Source organism: Ruditapes philippinarum, unplaced genomic scaffold (assembly GCF_026571515.1).
Source record: "Ruditapes philippinarum isolate M1 unplaced genomic scaffold, ASM2657151v2 ctg2767_1_1_1_1, whole genome shotgun sequence".
NCBI lineage: Eukaryota > Metazoa > Mollusca > Bivalvia > Venerida > Veneridae > Ruditapes > Ruditapes philippinarum.
In genome coordinates, this window is record NW_026864472.1 from 120,367 (window position 1) to 141,177 (window position 20,811).

The 20,811-nt window shown below is 33.5% G+C and overlaps 1 protein-coding gene across 1 annotated transcript in view; it reads left to right on the forward strand.

The window, feature by feature from the left end:
• The window catches only part of LOC132725730 (neurogenic locus notch homolog protein 1-like), a 101,351-nt gene that overhangs the window by 58,508 nt on the left and 22,032 nt on the right, over window positions 1-20,811 (forward strand). Inside the window, exons 31-48 of the mRNA XM_060710917.1 lie at window positions 1,107-1,256; window positions 1,572-1,685; window positions 3,310-3,480; window positions 5,386-5,427; window positions 5,873-5,911; window positions 7,014-7,058; window positions 7,741-7,752; window positions 9,087-9,185; window positions 9,582-9,737; window positions 10,276-10,416; window positions 10,937-11,116; window positions 11,695-11,826; window positions 13,431-13,586; window positions 14,371-14,511; window positions 15,500-15,679; window positions 16,012-16,140; window positions 19,063-19,218; window positions 20,027-20,167. Coding sequence (XP_060566900.1) covers window positions 1,107-1,256; window positions 1,572-1,685; window positions 3,310-3,480; window positions 5,386-5,427; window positions 5,873-5,911; window positions 7,014-7,058; window positions 7,741-7,752; window positions 9,087-9,185; window positions 9,582-9,737; window positions 10,276-10,416; window positions 10,937-11,116; window positions 11,695-11,826; window positions 13,431-13,586; window positions 14,371-14,511; window positions 15,500-15,679; window positions 16,012-16,140; window positions 19,063-19,218; window positions 20,027-20,167 — 2,184 coding nt within the window. The remainder of the gene's footprint in view (window positions 1-1,106; window positions 1,257-1,571; window positions 1,686-3,309; window positions 3,481-5,385; window positions 5,428-5,872; window positions 5,912-7,013; window positions 7,059-7,740; window positions 7,753-9,086; window positions 9,186-9,581; window positions 9,738-10,275; window positions 10,417-10,936; window positions 11,117-11,694; window positions 11,827-13,430; window positions 13,587-14,370; window positions 14,512-15,499; window positions 15,680-16,011; window positions 16,141-19,062; window positions 19,219-20,026; window positions 20,168-20,811) is intronic.

Here is a 20,811-nt window from a genome sequence, read left to right on the forward strand (position 1 = left end):
AACTACAATTTCAGTATTTTTAATTCGTTTTGTAAATATTGAGTTTACCTTTCTTTATATAAACTTAATTGTGGAGAAAGTCTGCAGTTTATTTGAACCACTTGTAAGTCTGCCACTAACTCACTGTACTGGTGTGATATGAAGAATCATTATATTTATGACCCCAGCAGGACTTGAACTAATTATCTCTTGGTTGAGGGGCAGGCACATTTACCACCAGGCCACTGCTTCACTAAAATGAAGAATTGCTTAACCCATTATGCGATATATACGCCTTTTAACGTCTCCCCCCCCCTTTTTTTTATGTTGTCTCAAATGGTGAAAAAATGCCTTATTTAAGCCCCCAACACTAATGTCTTTGTTTGAGAAATGTTGTTTAAAAAAAGTGACCACTTTTTTGGTGCGCCCCCCCCCCCCAACCAAAAGATACATCAGAGGGTTGCCAGAAGGGGGATGTGTGCCCCCTTCTGTTTGGGGGGTTTGAAGGGGGCAGCAGTCCCCCTCATCGCCAAGAAAATTTTGGACATGTGAGAGGCTAAAAATGACCCCAGATCGATCATTAAGTAAGGTGTAACCAACACTGAAAAGCATTTGACCCTATCTCAATCCATTGAGAAGTTGCAGCACTTTGAAATCAATTTTGATGGAAAAAATCAACGCAAAATAGTGATTTTTGACAATTTTGAGATGTCCCCTCGTTGCCATGATAACAGAAAATTTAAGCCTGAGCATGTTGTTGCAATGGCAATGGTCCAGTCAACATTTGTGCAAAGTTTGATTAGTAATGAAGCAGTTTTTATAGTTTTATAGCAATTTGAACTTGTAATGGGAGACTTTTCAATGAAAACAGCCATTTTTCACAAAATGCTCATGAAGTTATGGGTTAATGAATTTCCTAAATGAAAGTCTAGCTACATTTTATTCTAACATGAATTTAAGGTAATTCACAACATTGCAAATGCCATGCCTATGGTTTCTTTTCTCCAATGAATGCAAACTTTGTATCAGAATAATTGAAGATCGGACCAAAGGAAGAACAAAAATCCATACACTGGATTTTTTAAACTTAAAAACTAGTGGTCTTGATTTCCATGTTTTCCTTGTAGATATGCAAGAGTGTAGTAACTGCCGGGAATCAGCATTGACTGACTGTATTTCTCTACCAGATGGCACTGCTGTTTGTGTATGTGTTGAACTCAAGAAGAAAATGATTGCCGAGGAACCTGTTATTTGTTATTTCAATAAAGCAAAAGAACGTATGAATTGTTTTGTATATTTATCTTTGTATTGTTTGATGCTTTATCAGTCCAACTTATTAGAGTTGTCAAAAAGTCATTGAGATCAATTTTGATAGGGTACTGTAACAGTTTGATAGTAACAAACATAATAAGGCTAAAGTTTTTCATGAAACAGTTAAACCTTCACCATTTTGCTCTTGTTTGATAGTCCTTTAGTGGTTTTGAATTTAGAACTTTTCTTATTGTATTTAAAAGAGTGTAAAACTATAGCTTTTCATATATATATTCAGTATTTGCTTTGGAGGTAATATTAATGCTTAAATTTTTTATCAGATGAACAAAAGTTTTGCCAAGGTTGTGGTACCAATGAAAAATGTGTTATTTATGATGGGACATCAACATGCCAGTGTTCAGCTGGAGAGAAGCGTGGGAAAAAATGTAATAAAAGTGAGTAACTTTCTAAAAGGATTCTTCATACTTCAATGAAATAAATTCCATATTTTTCTAATTTGGGTTTTTTCATCAACAATAGAGGTCATATGGTGACTTTCCAGCTTTACTGGTGGAGGAAAACCTCAGGTGCACCTTCTTGCATTGTGAACCCCTTAATAGAACTCAAGTAAAAAGAAATTAAATTATAAAAAGTTACAAAGCAATGAAGACTAAAATCTTAACTTTTTTTGCACAACAGCAATGCAGATGTTGATTGTCTTGTTTATGTATTTCTGTTTCTGGCACATCAATAAAACAATAGAAAAATTTCTCACCTCTAATTGAGATATACAGTCGACATTGTATTAAGAGACCACTCAAGAGACTGCCAAAAAGTGGTCTCTTAATAAAGTGGTCTCTCAATAGAATTCTGGAAAATTCGAGACTTTTTTATATTACAAGTCATAGATATAATAACATCTTTTTATAATAACAAAAACTGTACAATATTATGTATGTATTACAGTTTCATAATTAAATTTATGCCTTTTTTAAAAAAAAGTCGTCAATATGTGTTTGTTTTTCTTTTTTAGTAGAAATTTGTGTACAAATGTGATCTACGCTCATAATACTATCAACAGGTCTTTTGACCATGAATCAAAGCATATTGTCTTATAATATTGTTAATTTGTTTATACCCATCTCCTGCTGAACATACTTTCAAATCATCAGCCAGAGCTCCAGATAATTTTTCATGCAATTAGTTTTAAACTTCTTGATTTTTTCAGCAATTAGTTTTTACACTACCTGATTTCAAATTCAATAAGTTTTTTAGAGATCTAGGATTTCTTTTCAATTTTTTTTTTTGTTGATGGGTCATATTTAATGGGGAACTACATGTATTTTATAAAGCATCAAATGAGCACCTACACCATCAGCAATGAAAGGCTTGGTTCTGTAATGTTATATCAACTACGTTTCACGATTTTTTTCCGACTACAAACAATGACATATGCTATTTACTCAGACTCAATTCAACGCACAATTTCCTCATTCTATTTATCGGTCTTTTTAGCTGTCTGTCATTTTTTTCGCTCATTCCAACGTCATTTTGATTTGATTTTTCTGGAAGACACGTTGCTCTGAGCACATGACAAAACTGTGCAAATGTGGTGTTGTAATACGTTATTGCTCTTACAAAATACGTCACAATAAATATTACGATATTATTTATAATATAAACAGTTTCTTTCTTTCCGATTTTGAAACGATTGCAATTGTTATTAAATTCGTTTTTAAACGACAAATTATTTGTGACGGTCGTTTAATAGATACGTTAACATCTAATTTTGTATATTTTGACCGACATTTAGTGGACGCTGGCCACGATATAAAATGTTGTTTAATGGAATTAACTTATAAAGTAAAAATCATCGTGAGGGATTTTATGCACCTGCTTAATAAAAAAGTCGCTTAATAAAGGTGGATGCAAGTACGTTGCCAACTGTATATCATATTTACTCAACAAACAAATGTCCTCTATGTCTCTGTGTAGAATTAAACCTTTGTTGAAATTTCTTGCAACCATTCCAGGTATTATGCATAAATTACTTTGTTTAAATTTAAATTTATTTTTCAGACTATGAAATAGTGACCGACCCGACATCATGTGTGGATACTAAGGGACATGGTCCAGTTTGTGTCTGTGATTTGTATGGAGGTGGCTTCAGCAAATTTGGCTTTTGCAAACCAAACTTAATGAAAAAGAAAAAACGGAGGAAAACAAAGCGTCGTCGTGGCAAAAGAGAATGTAAGATATGTGACGTTTAATTGAGATCATTGTCAGTTTGACTGCATGAAGATTTTTAGCTCACCTGTCACAAAGTGACAGGGTGAGCTTTTGTGATCGCTTTTCGTCCGGCGTCCCTCCGGCGTCCGTAAACTTTTACTTTAAATGACATCTCCTCATAAACAACCAAGCCAATTTCATCCAAACTTCACAGAAATGTTCCTTTGGTGGTCACCTTTGAAAATTGTTCAAAGAATTTAATTCCATGCAGAACTCTGGTTGCCATGGCAACCAAAAGAAAAAACTTTAAATATCTTCTTCTAAAAAACCCAAAGAGCTAGAGCTTAGATATTTGGCATGAAACATCTTCTAGTGAGTGTCTACCATGTTCTTTAAATAAAAGCCCTGGGGTCAAAATTGGCCCCGCCCCAAGGGGGTCATTGATTTTCCCAATATGCATATAGTAAAAACTTATTAAATCTTCTTTTAAAGAACCCAAAGAGCTAGAGCTAACATATTTAGCATGAAACATATGTTCTAATGGATGTCTACCAAGTTTGTTTAAATAAAAGCCCTGGGGTCAAAATTGGCCCTGCCCCGGGGGTCATTGATTTTCCTTATATGCGTATAGCAAAAACTTAAAAAAAATCTTTTTTGAAAAAAAAAAGAAATAGCTAAGGTTTAGATATTAAGCATGAAACATCTTCTAGTGAGTGTCTACCAAGTTTGTTCAAATAAAAGCCCTGGGGTCAAAATTGGCCCACCCCGGGGGTCATTCATTTTCCTTATATGTGTATAACAAAAACTTAAAAAATCTTCTTTGAAAAAACTCAAATAGCTAGAGTTTAGATATTAAGCATGAAACGTTTGCTAGTAAGTGTCTACAAAGATTGTTCAAATAAAAGCCCTGGGGTCAAAACTGGCCCTGCCCCAGGTGTGTCATTGTTTTTAACTATATGTGTAAAGAAAAAACTTAAAAATCTTCTTTGAAAAAACCCAAATAGCTAGAGTTTAGATATTAAGCATGAAACATTTGCTAGTAAGTGTCTACAAATATTGTTCAAATAAAAGCCCTGGGGTCAAAACTGGCCCTGCCCCTGCAGGTGTGTCATTGTTTTTAACTATATGTGTAAAGAAAAAACTTGAAAAAATCTTCTTTTAAAAAATCCAACGAGCTAGACCTTAGATGTTTAGCATGAAACATCTTTTAATGGGTGTCTACCAAGTTTGTTCAAATAAAAGCCCTGAGGTTTAAACTGGCCCGCTCCGGGGGCCTATATGCAGGTGAGCGACTTCAGGGCCATCATGGCCCTCTTGTTATATAATACTGCACATTTTTGAAACATCGTTTTTCAAGTGGATAATTGTGATGTTAGTATAATGGCATGGCTGCAGTCAATTTATGAATTGATTTAATGTTGTTTTTTTCTGAAAGTTTGCAGTACTATATTAAATTAGTTATAAAGATTCATTACAGGTTATATGGTTGTATATAAATGGTCATTTGCAATATAACCCTCTCTTTATGGCTGGGGTTACATGAGCCGCGCCTTGACAAAACCAACATAATGGGTTTGCGACCAGCATGGATCTAGACCAGCCTCCTCTGATCAGGATCCATGCTGTTCGCTTACCAACCCTATTACAAGTAGAGAAACTGATAGCAAACAGCATGGATCCTGATCAGACTGCGCGGATGCGCAGGCTGGTCTGGATCAATGCTGGTCGCAAACCCATTATGTTGGTTTTGTCATGACACGGCTCATATATAACCTGTCTATAAAGGACATTTCTTACCTATAATGTTTATACTGAATATTGAATATTTATTAGCTTAGATTTTATGTCCGTGTTGCAAAGTCTTAAAAGAATTTTAATAATAATTTCATTTGATAATATCTTAATACATGTACATGTATATTCCAGTGCCATCAAGGAATTCATCATCTGAACTAATGATAAGAAAAGGTATTTTACTCAACATATTTCAAATATTTCATCCTAATATTGTCATATTATTATATATAAAAACACAACAACATGTGCACTTGCCATTAAAAAATCATAAATTCATTTACAAAAAATTGCTGGAATATAATAATAAATTATATCTGTATCTGAAATAATAATATATAAAGAGGCACCTGGGCTTTTCCTTCACCAGTAAAAATGAAAAGTTGACAGTGTTCTTATGACAAAAACAACCCATCAACAATTGAAAATTAAAAATTCTTGGCATACATGTATGTTAAAACGGAATTTTAGTCTTAATAGAGTCAATTAACGATTGTAAGTAATATAATTATATGCAAACTTTTTTTTTTATATTTATATACTTTATATCAGTACTATACTGTACTCAGATAAAAATAAAAACAGGTATAATAAGACCGTACTAAATTTTGTCTTGCAGTGGCTTACAACAAATATTCAGCAGCTCTGAACACTCAAGGTAACTAGATGAATAGCTTGTTTGCTTTTTATGCCAATTTAACACATTTTTTTGGTCAGGTAGCACTCCACACTAAATTTCAAGTTTCTGCCAAGCAATATGTCTGATAAATCTGATCCCAAACTACACAACCTGGAAAAAGAAAACACATTTTGTTTAGAACATATATGTCATAACGTTGCAAATTTATAATGAAATCATCCCATGTGAAACAGTCGGGCAGTTAAAAAAATTCCAATTTATTCCGTGAAAGCCAAAAATCTATAGTGGACCGAGACCCAAAACAACATATTTCGTCCCTCCAGCAAAAAATACCTGCAAATATACGGGCTACAGAAACTCTGTTACTGCTTTAGCAACTCCCTATACATGCAAAATATCACAAAGAAATAGGTGCTTTGCCTTGTAGATTTTTTGCTATTGCTGAAAGTTTGTACCCCTCTGTAAAATTACTTGTTTTCACCAAGCATGCTGTTTAAAAGCAATGTTTACAAACAATGGCGGCCTTGACATCTATAATTAACAGCATGTGATTTCTAACCATGTTTTCGAATTTGCCAATGATCATATTACATGTCACAAAAACAAATTTCATGCTGAAAATGCACTTTAAAAACAACCAGTCATTTAAATCCACAATAGTCACTATATCCATGAAATCCACCCTCCCTGGCGCTTCAATTAGTGTGTTGTGCTGCCTCATGTCTACTGGACCTGCTTTCCTTGATATAACAAGTAATCAACGATTTCTTTGCAAGTGACCAACTACTAATCCCATGTAATTTCTAAATCATTGATAAGAGACAAATGACCATTGGATTAAATGTCTGGGATCACCTGTCACAGAAAAATTTCCCCTCACCCGAATATTGAACCGGGGACCCCGGGGGATTGCTTATCTGATGCTCTCCCTATTGAGCTAAGCTAAACAAGTATATCTTGTTTATATTAATATCGAAAGGCAACACTTAGTCTGTTTTAGACGTAACTTTTAAACAATATATAATTTTCAGAAAAATATTTTAGTTTAAGATATATATCTTTTATGTTGTTCAACAAACATACAACAAAAACATGTATATTATTCAAATTTGCTTTGCAGAAATACAGCCATTTTCTCCAGCTTTACCATCAAGCCATAGAGTAGGTAAGAAATATCTTTTTTGTTAAATTGATACAAAAAAAATTTAATTGTAAAAAGACAAAAATAATATGTACAGGATATTCAAGTTTTTTTCAAGACACCAGTGAAAATATGCAAAATATGTTTGACACTGCAGTCAAAAAAAAAAATTAAAGTGAAAATAAGGAAAATGGAAATACGCATTTTATCTCATCATTATTTCTCGATATTTCATTTATGTGTATGTGATAAATGAATTTAAGTCATACTAAGTTTAAAGGTAGTAATGTACATGCATACTTAAAAAAGTAAAATCATTGAAAAAATTAGTTTATCTATAATATACACTTTACCATAGTGTGTTTCAATTTTCATCTAATATTGACACTAAAGTTAAATTGAGCCGCATCACAACAAAACCAACATAATGGGTTTGCGACCAGCATGGATCCAGACCAGCCTGCGCATCCACGCAGTCTGATCAGGATCCATGCTGTTCGCTTACAAACTCTATAACAAGTAGAGAAACTGATACCGAACAGCATGGATCCTGATCAGACTGTGCGGATGCGCAGGCTGGTCTGGATCCATGCTGGTCGCAAACCCATTATGTTGGTTTTGTCGTGACGCGGCTCAATTCATTTTTTCCTCACCAAGCATTGGATTAAATAATTTCAATTAATCGGTTTTAAATTTTTACCAACAGTACGATCAGCAGGTAATCTTTCTTTGTTTTATTTGTTTCGTTTTATAAAGAATATATTTTAGTTTGTTGCTGATAACCACAATCTTGAACCTGTTCCTAGAATCAACCAGTACTAAGCAATGAATGAAAAGTTTCTTGCCGAAGGAAACAACAGCTTGCCTCTGATGGGGTTTGAACCCATCTAGCCAGCATTTCTTATTGTACTTATCCAAAGCATTAAACACTGCATGAGGCATTGCCACCATATTTGTTGTTTGTGTTACTTTTTTTCTATTATTTAAGACTTTGTACTATTTATCAAATGTTGAAAACAGATAACTCCTTCCTTATTGTGCTAGTAGTTAGGTTTGAATTGAAAGTTACCCTTAAATTGTATCTTTTATGTTTTTCAATATGAAATTTAAATTCATATTTTGAAATGGCATTGATGTTATATTATTATATGATATAATGTAGTAAAAAAAAATAAGAACCCACCTCTATATTCAAACTATTTTGTGTAAAGTTTAGAAATTTGTACAGTCATAATGTTACTAATAATTAAACTAGCCTAAAGCACATGCAACTCACTTTTATAAAAGGAATGTGTTAAAACAGGCAAAATAGCACTTATTCTATTAGAAACAGGGTAGAACATTGGTGAAAAATCACTATAATTCTACAAGAAACAGGGTAGAACATTGTGAAATAGCCACTAAAATCAGCCCAAATATTGTATTGAAACATGAAAAGGATTACATTGATTTAAAAATTTTATGCTTTTAATGAACCCTTAATGTATTTTGATTTAAGTTTCAGTTTTTTTAATTGTATACTTAATACCTGAAGTCATGCCACCGTAAGATGCATTTACCAAGTGCATGTAGATTTGCCACTTAGCTTTTAAAGTCAGTTGTGAAAAAATTGAACTGGTAGACTAGTGAGGGACCAATGGCACCAACTCAGTGACCTAATCCACTCAACCAATTAAGCATCTTACTTAACCTACTATAGAACTGGTTTTATTGGCTTAAGATTAATTGTAGCTTATTTTTGCAAATCAATTTCTTCACAAATCCATAGTTATTGTAAATAAACATTTTAGTCTGAAGTGGCCAATTTTTTTTTAATTTTGTTTAACAACACTTTTGGTTTTGAATTTGATGGTTACAATAATTCATGAATACAAAAAAAAAGAAAATTAAGCTTTTTGAACAAAATTTAAAAAAAACAACAAACAAACAAAAAAAAACCATGAAATTTAAACAAAGTGAATTTAAGTATTCTAGAGAATGATGATACAACTGATATTTGTATTTCAAAATATTAACGAAATATTTTATAATCATGACTTATGTTACTCGTAGGTTCTGAATGTAAATGCAAGGCTGGCAAATGTATAGGGGATGGTTCAGAGTTTATTTGCGCGTGTCCAACTGGAAGGACAGGAAGACTCTGTGAAAAAAGTATGTGTATTTTAATTTGAGCCGCGTCATGACAAAACCAACATTATGGGTTTGCGACCAGCATGGATCCAGACCAGCCTGCGCATCCGCGCAGTCTGATCAGGATCAATGCTGTTCGCTTACCAACTCTATAAAAATAGAGATACTGATAGCGAACAGCATGGATCCTGATCAGACTGCGCTGATGCGTAGGCTGGTCTGGATCCATGCTGGTCGCAAACCCATTATGTTGGTTTTGTCGTGACACGGCTCATTTGATAAAGTAAGTTTAGCAATTCTGATAATTTAAGAAAGATTTACTTGTAAATGTACATTTGTTTCAATAATTTATTTTCTGTATTTGGAATCTGTAAACAAATTAGAGGATAATTTTAAGAAATATGATTATTATTGTAGAACAGTTAGAATGTTACCACTGTAAGGACCCAGCACGGGCTGATTGTCTCGGCTTACCAGACGGCACGGGTGTGTGTATATGTCGAGAATTGGAAAATCGTAAAAAAAAATTGGGAAAACCGCCATTAATTTGCTATTATAAGATGTTAATAGAAAGTAAGTATTAATAGTAGTTATAGTGACTTTGATATTTATATGAAAAATCATCTCGGGTAAATGTTTTTGCATCTCTGTGATTGAAAAATACTATGTAATGTTTTGCTAAGGTATTTTTACAAGTAACAATAAAACTGAATATTATTTCTACAGTCTTCTACTTATTTAAATAGATTTGGCCTTCAAAAATGTCAATTCTTTTATTCATGGGTAAAATTGTTTATTTACTTTTAATAGAAATGTTGAAAATTGATAAACAGCCTATTGTGTTAAATTTGATGATTTTAAGCTTTATGACATGTTGAGTGTGAAATGTTTTGTACTAGCTAAGCTTAGTAAGCTTAATGTTGTTTCTTAACTCAGGAACAATCTCATGTCTTTAATAATGCCTACAGGGACATCTGAGGTCGTCCAAAGAAAAACCAGATAGTCGCCATCTGTCCTTAACACTGTTGTTGTGGCATAACCCAATCAACCAATCAATTATGTTCTGTAGTCTTTTAATAATCAATTAAATATTAGATACTTTCCCATTCAGATAAACAATATAAGTGTAAGTGGCGCAAGTTCAAATGTCCTGATGGAAAGAAATGTGTTAATTACGCGCAGCATAAAAATAGACCATGGGCGGCTTGTCAGTGTGAAGCGGGCAAGTTGCGTGGGCCAAATTGTAAAGACGGTAATGAAGTTACAAATTATTTGAGTAAATGTGTTATGAACGCTGCAAAATATATGCATATACAAGTGGCATTTGAAAATATCAAATCTGTATAATAAGTGTCAAGGAAATATTAGTAATATTATATAATTAACATGATATAAACATTTGAGCCGTGCCACGACAAAACCAACATAATGGATTTGCGACCAGCATGGATCCAGACCAGCCTGCGCAGTCTGATCAGGATCCATGCTGTTCGCTTACCAACCCTACTACAAGTAGAGAAAATATAGCGAACAGCATGGATCCTGGTGGTCGCAAACCCACTATGTTGGTTTTGTCGTGACGCGGCTCATTTATAGTTTTTTGTTAATTTATTACACTTGGTTATACAGTTTAAAGGAGACATTAAGTTTTGATTCTTCCTTTTTTCTCCAAAATTTTGGTTAAAACTAAATAATTGTCATATTTTGTTTCTTAGAAATTTGAAACTAACAAACTTGCAATATGGCATTTCACCTGTTCATTGTAACTATAGAATACTTGGAAGATACACCGTCATGGAAGTATTATTGTGTAGACACGCTGCTTTATGGTCCGGTCTGTATGTGTGCCGAGTACGGTGGAAGAAGTAAATACGGATTTTGTATTCCCAAAGTCGGACAGTCTTCCGGATACAAACTTATTAAAGGTCACCATACTGCACTCATAAAACCTGGTAGGTGTGTTACAATTTTAAACTAAACTGTTAGTGTTATGCATGTTAAATCTTAATTGTTCAAATGCTAGAACTAATTCTTTTACAGATTAAACAAGAAAACATGAAAATCAAACTCCACTGTGGTTCAAAAGCATAAAAACATAAAATAATTAATTAAAAATCTCTTGACATAGATCAGCAAAGAGGAAGATATGCAAAAAATAAATTTAAAAATATAATCAGAAATACAAATAAAAATCACATATTTTGGCTAAAATCTCAGTCTGATTTGAGTGATAAGCGCAGCAATGCTTTTCAATTTTTGGTGTTTTTTCACAACTGGAATAATTATTCTGGAAAAATGGAGTGAGTGAATGACCTGAAATTTTGCACACAAGTAATTGATCTAGATCTACGTCAAATGGAACATTAATCTCAAAATATTATTTCCAGTCCTGTCATGCCAAAAAACATCAGTGGAGTGAGTCCCTTTAAATCGTCATCCCTTTAAATCGTCATCATATATTATGAAAATTTCTCATAATCTGTTTCTGTAGAAAATTCCATAATTTCTTTATTTTGTTCTTGTTTTTCAGGACCTGTCTGTGAAATGAACAGAAATATATGTAATGGCGGAACATGTATAGAACTACCAAGTAAAGAGAAGCCTAATTTTGCATTTATTTGCTCGTGTCCGCTTGGAAAAATTGGAAACCTTTGTCAGAGAAGTAAATATTTTCTGTTCACGACTATGTGCAATTCTATTTATGTCATTTAATGTATGCACCCAAATTGTTAGGGTCATTTCTAGTTATTTCATTACAGGTTCATCTGTAATCTTATTAATTTTAGTTTCCTATGGAATACTCAGATTGTTGTATTGATGAGTTTTATTCGGAGACAAATGAGCCGTGTCATGACAAAACCAACATAATGGGTTTGCGACCAGCATGGATCCAGACCAGCCTGCGCATCCGCGCAGTCTGATCAGGATCCATGCTGTTCACTGTCAGTTTCTCCACTTGTAATAAAGTTGGTAAGCGAACAGCATGGATCCTGATCAGACTGCGCGGATGTGCAGGCTGGTCTGGATCCATGCTGGTCGCAAATCCATTATGTTGGTTTTGTCATGACGCGGCTCAAATGGATGTTATAAAGAATTCATTCTGCATACAAATTCCACATTCCTCAAAGCAGCACGTCTCCAGATTCATGCTAATTTTCGTGAAAATTTGGAAAACATATTTAAAAGTAAAATATTGTAAAGTGAACAAAGAAAGTAATATATGCATTGCAAATGGCACTAACAATCAAATAAATTACCTAAAAGAAAAAGGGGTCAAAATTTGCAAATATAGCACTTTACTGCTTAACTCATCAGACATTTGAAATATTGTAATTGATTACTAGAGTCTTGAATCTTTTTGACTTTTCTTTAAATCTTATTACACCTTTCTCAAGTTTGATTTTTTAAAAATATTTTGGGTCATCTGGAGACATGCAACTTTTAGGAATTACTCAAACTCTCAGAAAAATTATGGGCTTAATGACTTTCATTTGTAATGTAAAAACCTTGTTTTATGACAATTTCCTGTCATTTCTATTTTTTCTATGTAATAATTTGTCAGTACATGTATTAAGAAAAACTGTAACATTTTAAACAACTCCAAAAAAAAAAGAAAGAAAAAGAAATGACGTTTTTTAAACAACTCAAAAAAAAGGAAAGAAAAAAAAATGACGTAAAGCAACTGTAGCTGTTTACATGGCTTTTTTTTTGTAGCATCTAACATCTAACTACTAGTAACTTAGTATTGACCTACATTTTGTTGGTGCATATGCGATAGATGCGGCGTCTAAATAAAAAATAAGTAAACATGCAATTGAATAATCTGAACTAGACTGTCAGAATATTTTCAAATTTAGGCTTCCTCCTTGGTCATTAAAACAGGGGCAAAGTCCATGTTAGTACAGAGGCAATTTTATGCATGCACCAGTTAATTTCATAAAGAAACAATATGAGCCGCGTCACGACAAAAACAATGTCATAAAAATAGGCAAAATAAACACATATGAGCCGTGCCATGACAAAACAAACATAATGGGTTTGTGTCCAGCATGGATCCAGACCAGCCTGCACATCCGCGCAGGCTGATCAGGATCCATGCTGTTCGCTATCAGTTTCTCTACTTAAAAAGGGTTGGTAAGCAAACAGCATGGATCCTGATCAGACTGCGCGGATGTGCAGGCTGGTTTGGATCCATGCTGGTCACAAACCCATTATGTTGGTTTTGTCATGGCACGGCTCATATGTGTTTATTTCGCCTATTTTTAGAAATGTTAGAATGCTACCATTGCAAGGACCCAGGAAGAAGGGATTGTATGGGTCTTCCAGACGGGAGAGGCGTGTGTATATGTCTCGAACTTGAAAAACCTAAAAGACATTTAGGACAGCCACCGTTAATCTGCTATTATAAAGTTTACAAAGAAGGTAAGTACATGTACTTAATATAATTCTAATTGAATTTCTTGTGAAAATATTTTCAGAGTTTTTTATGCTTAAATTGAAATGTAAAAGGATTGTTTATAACAATTTTATTTTATTTTTATTTTATTGTTTATAAACAATTAGTTTGAAAATCTAGAAACGGATATATTATTTACTCAAGTCAGGTAGTGCATGAAAGCTTTGTTTACATGGTATTTTTCCTACATCCTGTTTTTAGTTTTTAATGTAACATTTACATGCAGTTGTTATAAGCTTCTGAAATAAAACAAGTGTGTATGGGGAAAGGGAGAAAATATTATGCAATATTTCTTTGACCATTATCATAATGGTAAAGCAAGTTTTATATTGTTGTTTTTGGAAATGATTATCATCAGGGACTGATATTGGTCTTCACTGGTGGCATTGGTAGAATCTGTTGCTAGCTATAGAATATTAAACAACAGTCAAACCTGTGTTAAAAAACAACCTGTTTATAAAGATTACCCTTCAAATAAAGGTCACTTTTTGATAACCATTCATTGATTAAATGAATTAATATAACCTCAAGATAAAGACCACTTGTCTCTTAAGACCACTGTCTCTCCATTTGAATAGCCTTTGTTTACAGGTTTGAGTGTATATTGAGCTGCTAAGAATATTTCTATCTTGAGATAAAAATCGTACCCAAGTACAAAAATTGCAAGAAAGAATTTTGAAAATTTATGATACAGCTGATGGTGCATGAGTATATCTCTAAACTTTACAGTTTGATCACATTTTGTTTTAGAGAAACAATATAAGTGCAAGTGGAAAAAGTACAAATGTCCTCGTGGAAAGCAATGTATAAACTATGGCCAGTATAAGAATAGACCTTGGGTGGCATGTCAATGTCAGGCTGGAAAATCAAGGGGGAAGCATTGTGATGAAGGTATTCAATTGTATAGAAATCATTTAAAAAGAGAGAGCATTACCTACTGCAAAACAAAGCTCAAAAGCTCATTAAAGAATAAAAAATACCTGCATAATTATCAGGTCCCAAGCAACCTGCATAATAGTTTCAAGCAACAATACAAATACTATTACAAATATGTTTATACTTGGCGATTCAACATTTTTTTGTACATGAGAGGTATTAAGTTAAAATACAATGTACAGTCAGCACTCATTACAACGACACTGTTGGTTCCCAAAGTATATGTCAGTATATCGAATTTGTCAGTATATTGAATTTCATCATTCGTCATGTAATGATATGCTTATTCACTGGCATCTGAGCATTATGTATGTAGATCTATAATAATCATCTATAATGAAAAAAAAATTTATGTTTATGTGATCACTTTATTATTTCGTTTGGTTTTTTTTTGGTTCAAAAGTTAAATTAGTCCGTTGACGTTTAGCTGGAGGTTCTGCAATTATTTTAATAAAAAAGTCACAAGTTGGCAAGTGTTACAAAATTCAGCTGACAACAACACGTTGGTATTGTAATAAGGTGTAACAATCAACTGATCAAGCTACAATACCTCTTTTACACCTTGCGGCTTTTGTTCACGGCTCTATGATATATGCGCTTGACTGACCAAGTGTCAGTTTAACGGGTACTGATTGTATAGAAAATAACAGGTTTGGTTTCCAATTTTATTGTGTCGGAGTCGGAATACGAATTTTCCGTTATAAAGAATTATATAACGTTGGAAAAAATTGGTTCCCACTAATTCACTGTCGTTATTTGAATTTGTCAGTATAATGGATTCCGATGTATTGAGTCCTGACTGTACATAGAAATAATGAAAATACTCAGGTGAGCAATCTAGGGCCAACATAGCTCTCTTTTTTGTAGTTGTAACAAGAATAATTATTTTACTTTATTTAAATTCCTGTGATAAAACATATTAATTGAAAGTTCTATATTTTAGGTTTTAGGGAAAGCACACCAAGTGGGAGGTTCTATTGTGTAGATACATTGATTTATGGTCCTATTTGTATGTGTAGACAATATGATACAAAAGATAAATATGGCTTTTGTATTCCCAAAATTGCTAAAAGTGCTGGATATAAACTAATTCAAGATGAAAACACAGCACTAATTCAACCTGGTAAGTGTTTTACAATTTGTTTGAAACAAGTCTGCAAAGATTTTTTTTGATTTAAGGGTATTTTTGGTGTTGTTGTTGTTGTTTGTTTTGTTTTTGTTTTTTTTGTTTTTTTTTAAAAACCTGCCAACCTTTTATGACAATATATATTTGTACTGTGTCCACGTATAGTTTGTAGAGTTAAATGAAACATAACCTATCTACTTTGTGTTTTTACAAAGAGACTGTGTTGCAATTATCAATACTTTTAAATATATCAGATTTGATCATACTATATAACTTTACTATTATTTTATCGTCTTTCTTTGGAAGAATTGTAACATTTTCTGTTTTAGGCTCTGTGTGTGATAACAAAAATATATGCAATGGAGGGACATGTATAGAATTGTCAAGCAAGCAAAATCCTAATTTTGCATTTATGTGCTCATGCCCAGTTGGGAAAATTGGAAATCTTTGTCAAAGAGGTAAGTGCGTTGTTTCTGTTCCACTGACAATGTAATCAATATTTCTAAGCTGTGATCATTTCTAGTGATCTTGTTGTGATAATCTGAACAAATTTTTCTAACAAGAAAGAAGACTGACTTTGGCAGTATGACATTAGCCATGTATGCAAGGTTGCTTGTCACAGAAGGACCTAAAAAAGTAAAAGAAATGGTTGATTCAGTGGATTTTTTTTTTTGTGCACTGTCCTTCAACCTTTTAACCCTGATATATATTTAAATAAGACATTTGCTGTTGCTTACATTTGACACGATATGGTATGTTTTCTAGTATTTTGGACTTCTTGATTTATTTTTAGCTCACCTGAGCTTGCTCAGGGTGAGCTATTAGGATTGGTGAATGTCCGTCGTCCGTCATATGTCCACAATTGCTTGTGAACACTCTAGCGGTCACATTTTTGAACCAATCATCATCAAACTTTGTCAGGATGCTTGTTTAGTCAATTGCTTGGATGAGTTCGAACATGGGTCATCTCCGATGAAAATCTAGGTCACAGGAGCTATAAATAGAAAAACCTTGTGAACACTCTAGCGGTCACATTTTTGAACCAAACATCATCAAACTTGGTCAGAATGCTTGTCTAGTCAATTGCTTGGATGAGTTCGAACATGGGTCATCTCTGATGAAAAACTAGGTCACTGGAGCTAAAAATAGAAAAACCTTGTTACCACTCTAGTGGTCACAATTTTGACTTAATTGTCATCAAAATTGGTCAGGAAACTTGTCTAAGTCATTGCTGGAAATAAATTGAACATGGGTCATCTCGGATGAAAAAGTAGGTCACCGGAGCTAAAAATAGAAAAATCTTGTTAACACTCTAGTGGCTACTGTTGTGATTCAAATATTCTGTTAATTGGTCTGAAAGTTTGTTTTGATGATTTCTAAGTCAAGTTCGAACATGGGTCATCTTGGATGAAAAACTAGGTCACACCGCCCAAATATGGAAAAACCTTGTTAACATTCTAGTGGTTACATTTTCGACTCAATTATCATCAAACTTGGTCAGGATACTTGTCTAGGTAATTGCTTGGATGAGTTCGAAATCGCATGTGGAACTAGGTCACCGGAGCTAAAAATAGAAAAATCTTGTTAACACTCTAGTTGCTACTGTTTTGATCCAAGTATCCTGGAAATTGGTGTGAAAGTTTGTTTTGATGATTTCTAGGTCAAGTTTGAATATGTGTCACCTGGGTAAAAAACTAGGTCGCACTGCTCAAATATGGATAATCCTTGTTAACACTATAGTGGTCACATTTTTAGCTCGACTTTTCTATGAAAAGGGGAGCTATCCTACTCGCCCCGGCGTCGGCGTTGGCGTCACACCTTGGTTAAGTTTTTCGTACCACCCCACTTTATTTCAGAAGTATTACAAGTATGGCTTTGAAACTTACCATACTTGTTCACCATCATAACCTCCATCTACAGACAAGAGTACATAACTCTGTCAAGGTTTTTGACAGAATTATGGCCCTTTTTTGACTTAGAAAGTGTATTGAGCTTGGTTAAGTTTTTTGTACCACCTCACTTTATTTCAAAACCATTGGAGGTATTGCTTTGAAACTGACCATACTTGTTTACCATCACGACCTTCATCAACAGACAAGAGGACATAACTCTGTCAAGGTTTTTGACAGAATTATGCCCCTTTTTGACTTAGAAAATACATTGAATATGGGTAAAATCCACTTATTGCCTTAACCCTTTGAGATATTGCTTTGAAACTTTTAATGCTATTTCACATCATTACCCCCATCTGTACGCAAGAGAAGGTAACTCTGTCAAGGATTTGTTTTAAAAATTAAGGCCTTTTATCGACTTAGAATCTTGGTTAAGTTTTTAGTACCAGTCCACTTTTTGACTGAACTGTTTGAGATATTAATTTGAAAGTTGGAATACTTGTTTACAATCATGATTCCCAAACATGTCCAGGAGAAGGTAATTCTGTCAAAGATTTTATTTGAATTATGGCCCTTAACTGTCAATGTTTTGTATTATAGGCAAGCACTAAAAAACTTAAAAAATCTAAAAAAATTCATTCCTATCCACTTGTTCACTTTACCATAAATTATGTCATAATAAAATAATTCTTCACTAAATATCTTAATGCTCATGGCCATTGTTCACTTTAAAAATACAGAGATTCTTGTATTGCCTTTTACTGCAAAAACTTTTTTTATTGGCAAGCAATAAAAAAGTCGAGCGCGCTGTCTTACGAACAGCTCTTGTTAACTCACCTGTCATGAGACTTGGTCAGAATGCTTGTCTAGGTAATTGTTTGGATGAGTTTGATAAGTCAGGTGAGCGATCTAGGGCCATCATGGCCCTCTTGTTTGTGGTTATTATCAACTAAACTTGTTTGAAATCAGGAAAATTTGATGAAATACATCCTAATACAAATGTAGTTTTAGTTGTGTCAGCAAGTTTGAGTCTATGGTAAAAAAAAATGTGTTAAAGGGACTCCACTGAAGTTTTTCTACATTACAAAACTGAAAATAATTTTTGAGATTAATTTTCTATTTGATGTAGGTGTTGACAAATATCTTGCGTGCAATATTTCAGATCAGATCAATATGTTATAAAAATACATCAAAATTTCATTCATCTCTAATTTTGTTTGTGTGAAAGAAATGAGCCGCGTCACGACAAAACCAACATAATGGGTTTGGGACCAGCATTGATCAAGACCAGCCTGCGCATCCGCGCAGTCTGATCAGGATCCATGCTGTTCGCTATCAGTTTCCCTACTTGTAATAGGGTTGGTAAGCGAACAGCATGGATCCTGATCAGACTGTGCGGATGCGCAGGCTGGTCTGGATCCATGCTGGTCGCAAACCCATTATGTTGGTTTTGTCATGACACGGCTCAAATGTAATTCTATATTGTAGAAATGTTAGAATGTTACCATTGCAAGGACCCAGGAAGAAGAGATTGTATTGGGTTTCCAGATGGCACTGCTGTGTGTATATGTTTAGAGTTAGAAAAACGTAAAAGACATTTAGGAAAGACACCTTTAATGTGTTATTATAAAGTGTTTCATAAAAGTAAGTAACAATGTGAATAAAATAAGTAGTTTACATATTTGAGTGAATTTAGATATTAAAAGATGCCATCCATGAAGGTCAAGGTCATTCTTTAAGGTCAATTGTAAAAAAAAGTCAGCATTTTGTGTTCACTTCATAACTTTTAATTTTAATGATTTTTTTTTAAATAGCACAAATAATCATTATTATGAGATAATGTGCTGAGCTTAAAAAATGAGGTTGCTTTCCCAAGGTCAAGGTCACACTTCAAGGCAAACTATATAAAGTCCACATTTTGTGTCCATTCCATTATCTTAAACTACTCAAAAGGTTTTAAAATCGCTTTGAACAAATGATCACCGTTATAATGATGTACAGAGTGCAAAAACCAGGTTGCTTTTTCCAAGTTCAAGGTCACACTTTAAGGTCGGTCAAAGGTTAAATATTTTACTTTAGCAGGGGATATAGCCTTCCTCTTCAGACTGCCTTGTTTTATCTGCCTTACACAGTTATTTGTCATTGATGTAGACATTGACCAGTTGCTTTTATAGCAAAATATTTACTTATTTATTAATTTGTTTCTTTGTTTTTCTCTTTATTGAAATTTCGACCACTTAGACCTATACAAAGCAAAATTTGATCTTGGCTGAAACTTTGACCCAGTGACCTATTACTTTCATGCAACAAATTATTACCTTACCAAGCATTGGATATTAGAAGAGTAATGTAAGATCAGCTCACAATTTCTATTCACACATTCCTTTGTCAAATTGATTAAAACATACAAAGTAAGCAAGCTTTTTACTACTATTCTTGCATGTCCTTTCAGATAAACAAGGAACGTGTAAGAAGCCCAAGTACAAGTGTCCTCGAGGAAAGAAATGTATAGACTACGCCCAGCATAAAAATAGACCTTGGGCGGCGTGTCAATGTCAGGCTGGAAAATTACGAGGGAAACATTGTGAAGATGGTACTTTATTTTATTTTTTTTATATAGTAAATGCACAATCAGTTAAACTAAAGCATATGTACACAGCAGTATTTCCATCTTTTGTGTAGAACATAACTCTTAAGTCAATATTACGTTTTGGTATACTACTTAATAATACTCTGATAACAAAGGGGTACAAGGAGGGGATTTGCAACAGTAATTGTAAGTGGCAGTTTAATTAACCTTCGATGTTTTTTAAAACTGGAACACAAAGTGATAAGCCTTTGCCAATAGTAAAGATCCAGGACATCCCGCTGTTCTTTGCAATCTAACCAGGCTCAATACTGTTGGTAACTTAATTTTTGTATTTTGTTATTAAAATTCCTTGAAATTGAAATGGACTGCTCACTAGTCGAACTATAATACAAATTTAGCAAGTTTAAAAGGCCGGTTACAGTAACAGGATTTTATATGTAATCACGTTCACTATAAGTGTTTAAAGCATTTTTTGTAAAGATTATAATATAATGCCTTTATATTTTATGCAATATTTATTATATACATTCATCACATACTTTAGCTGCTTTTGTGACTGTGTAAATTTTGTATTGCATGGCCATGTATATACAGTTGTATTTTGAAGTTATGCCATTTGCATGTAAAGATGCAGTATATATTAGCAT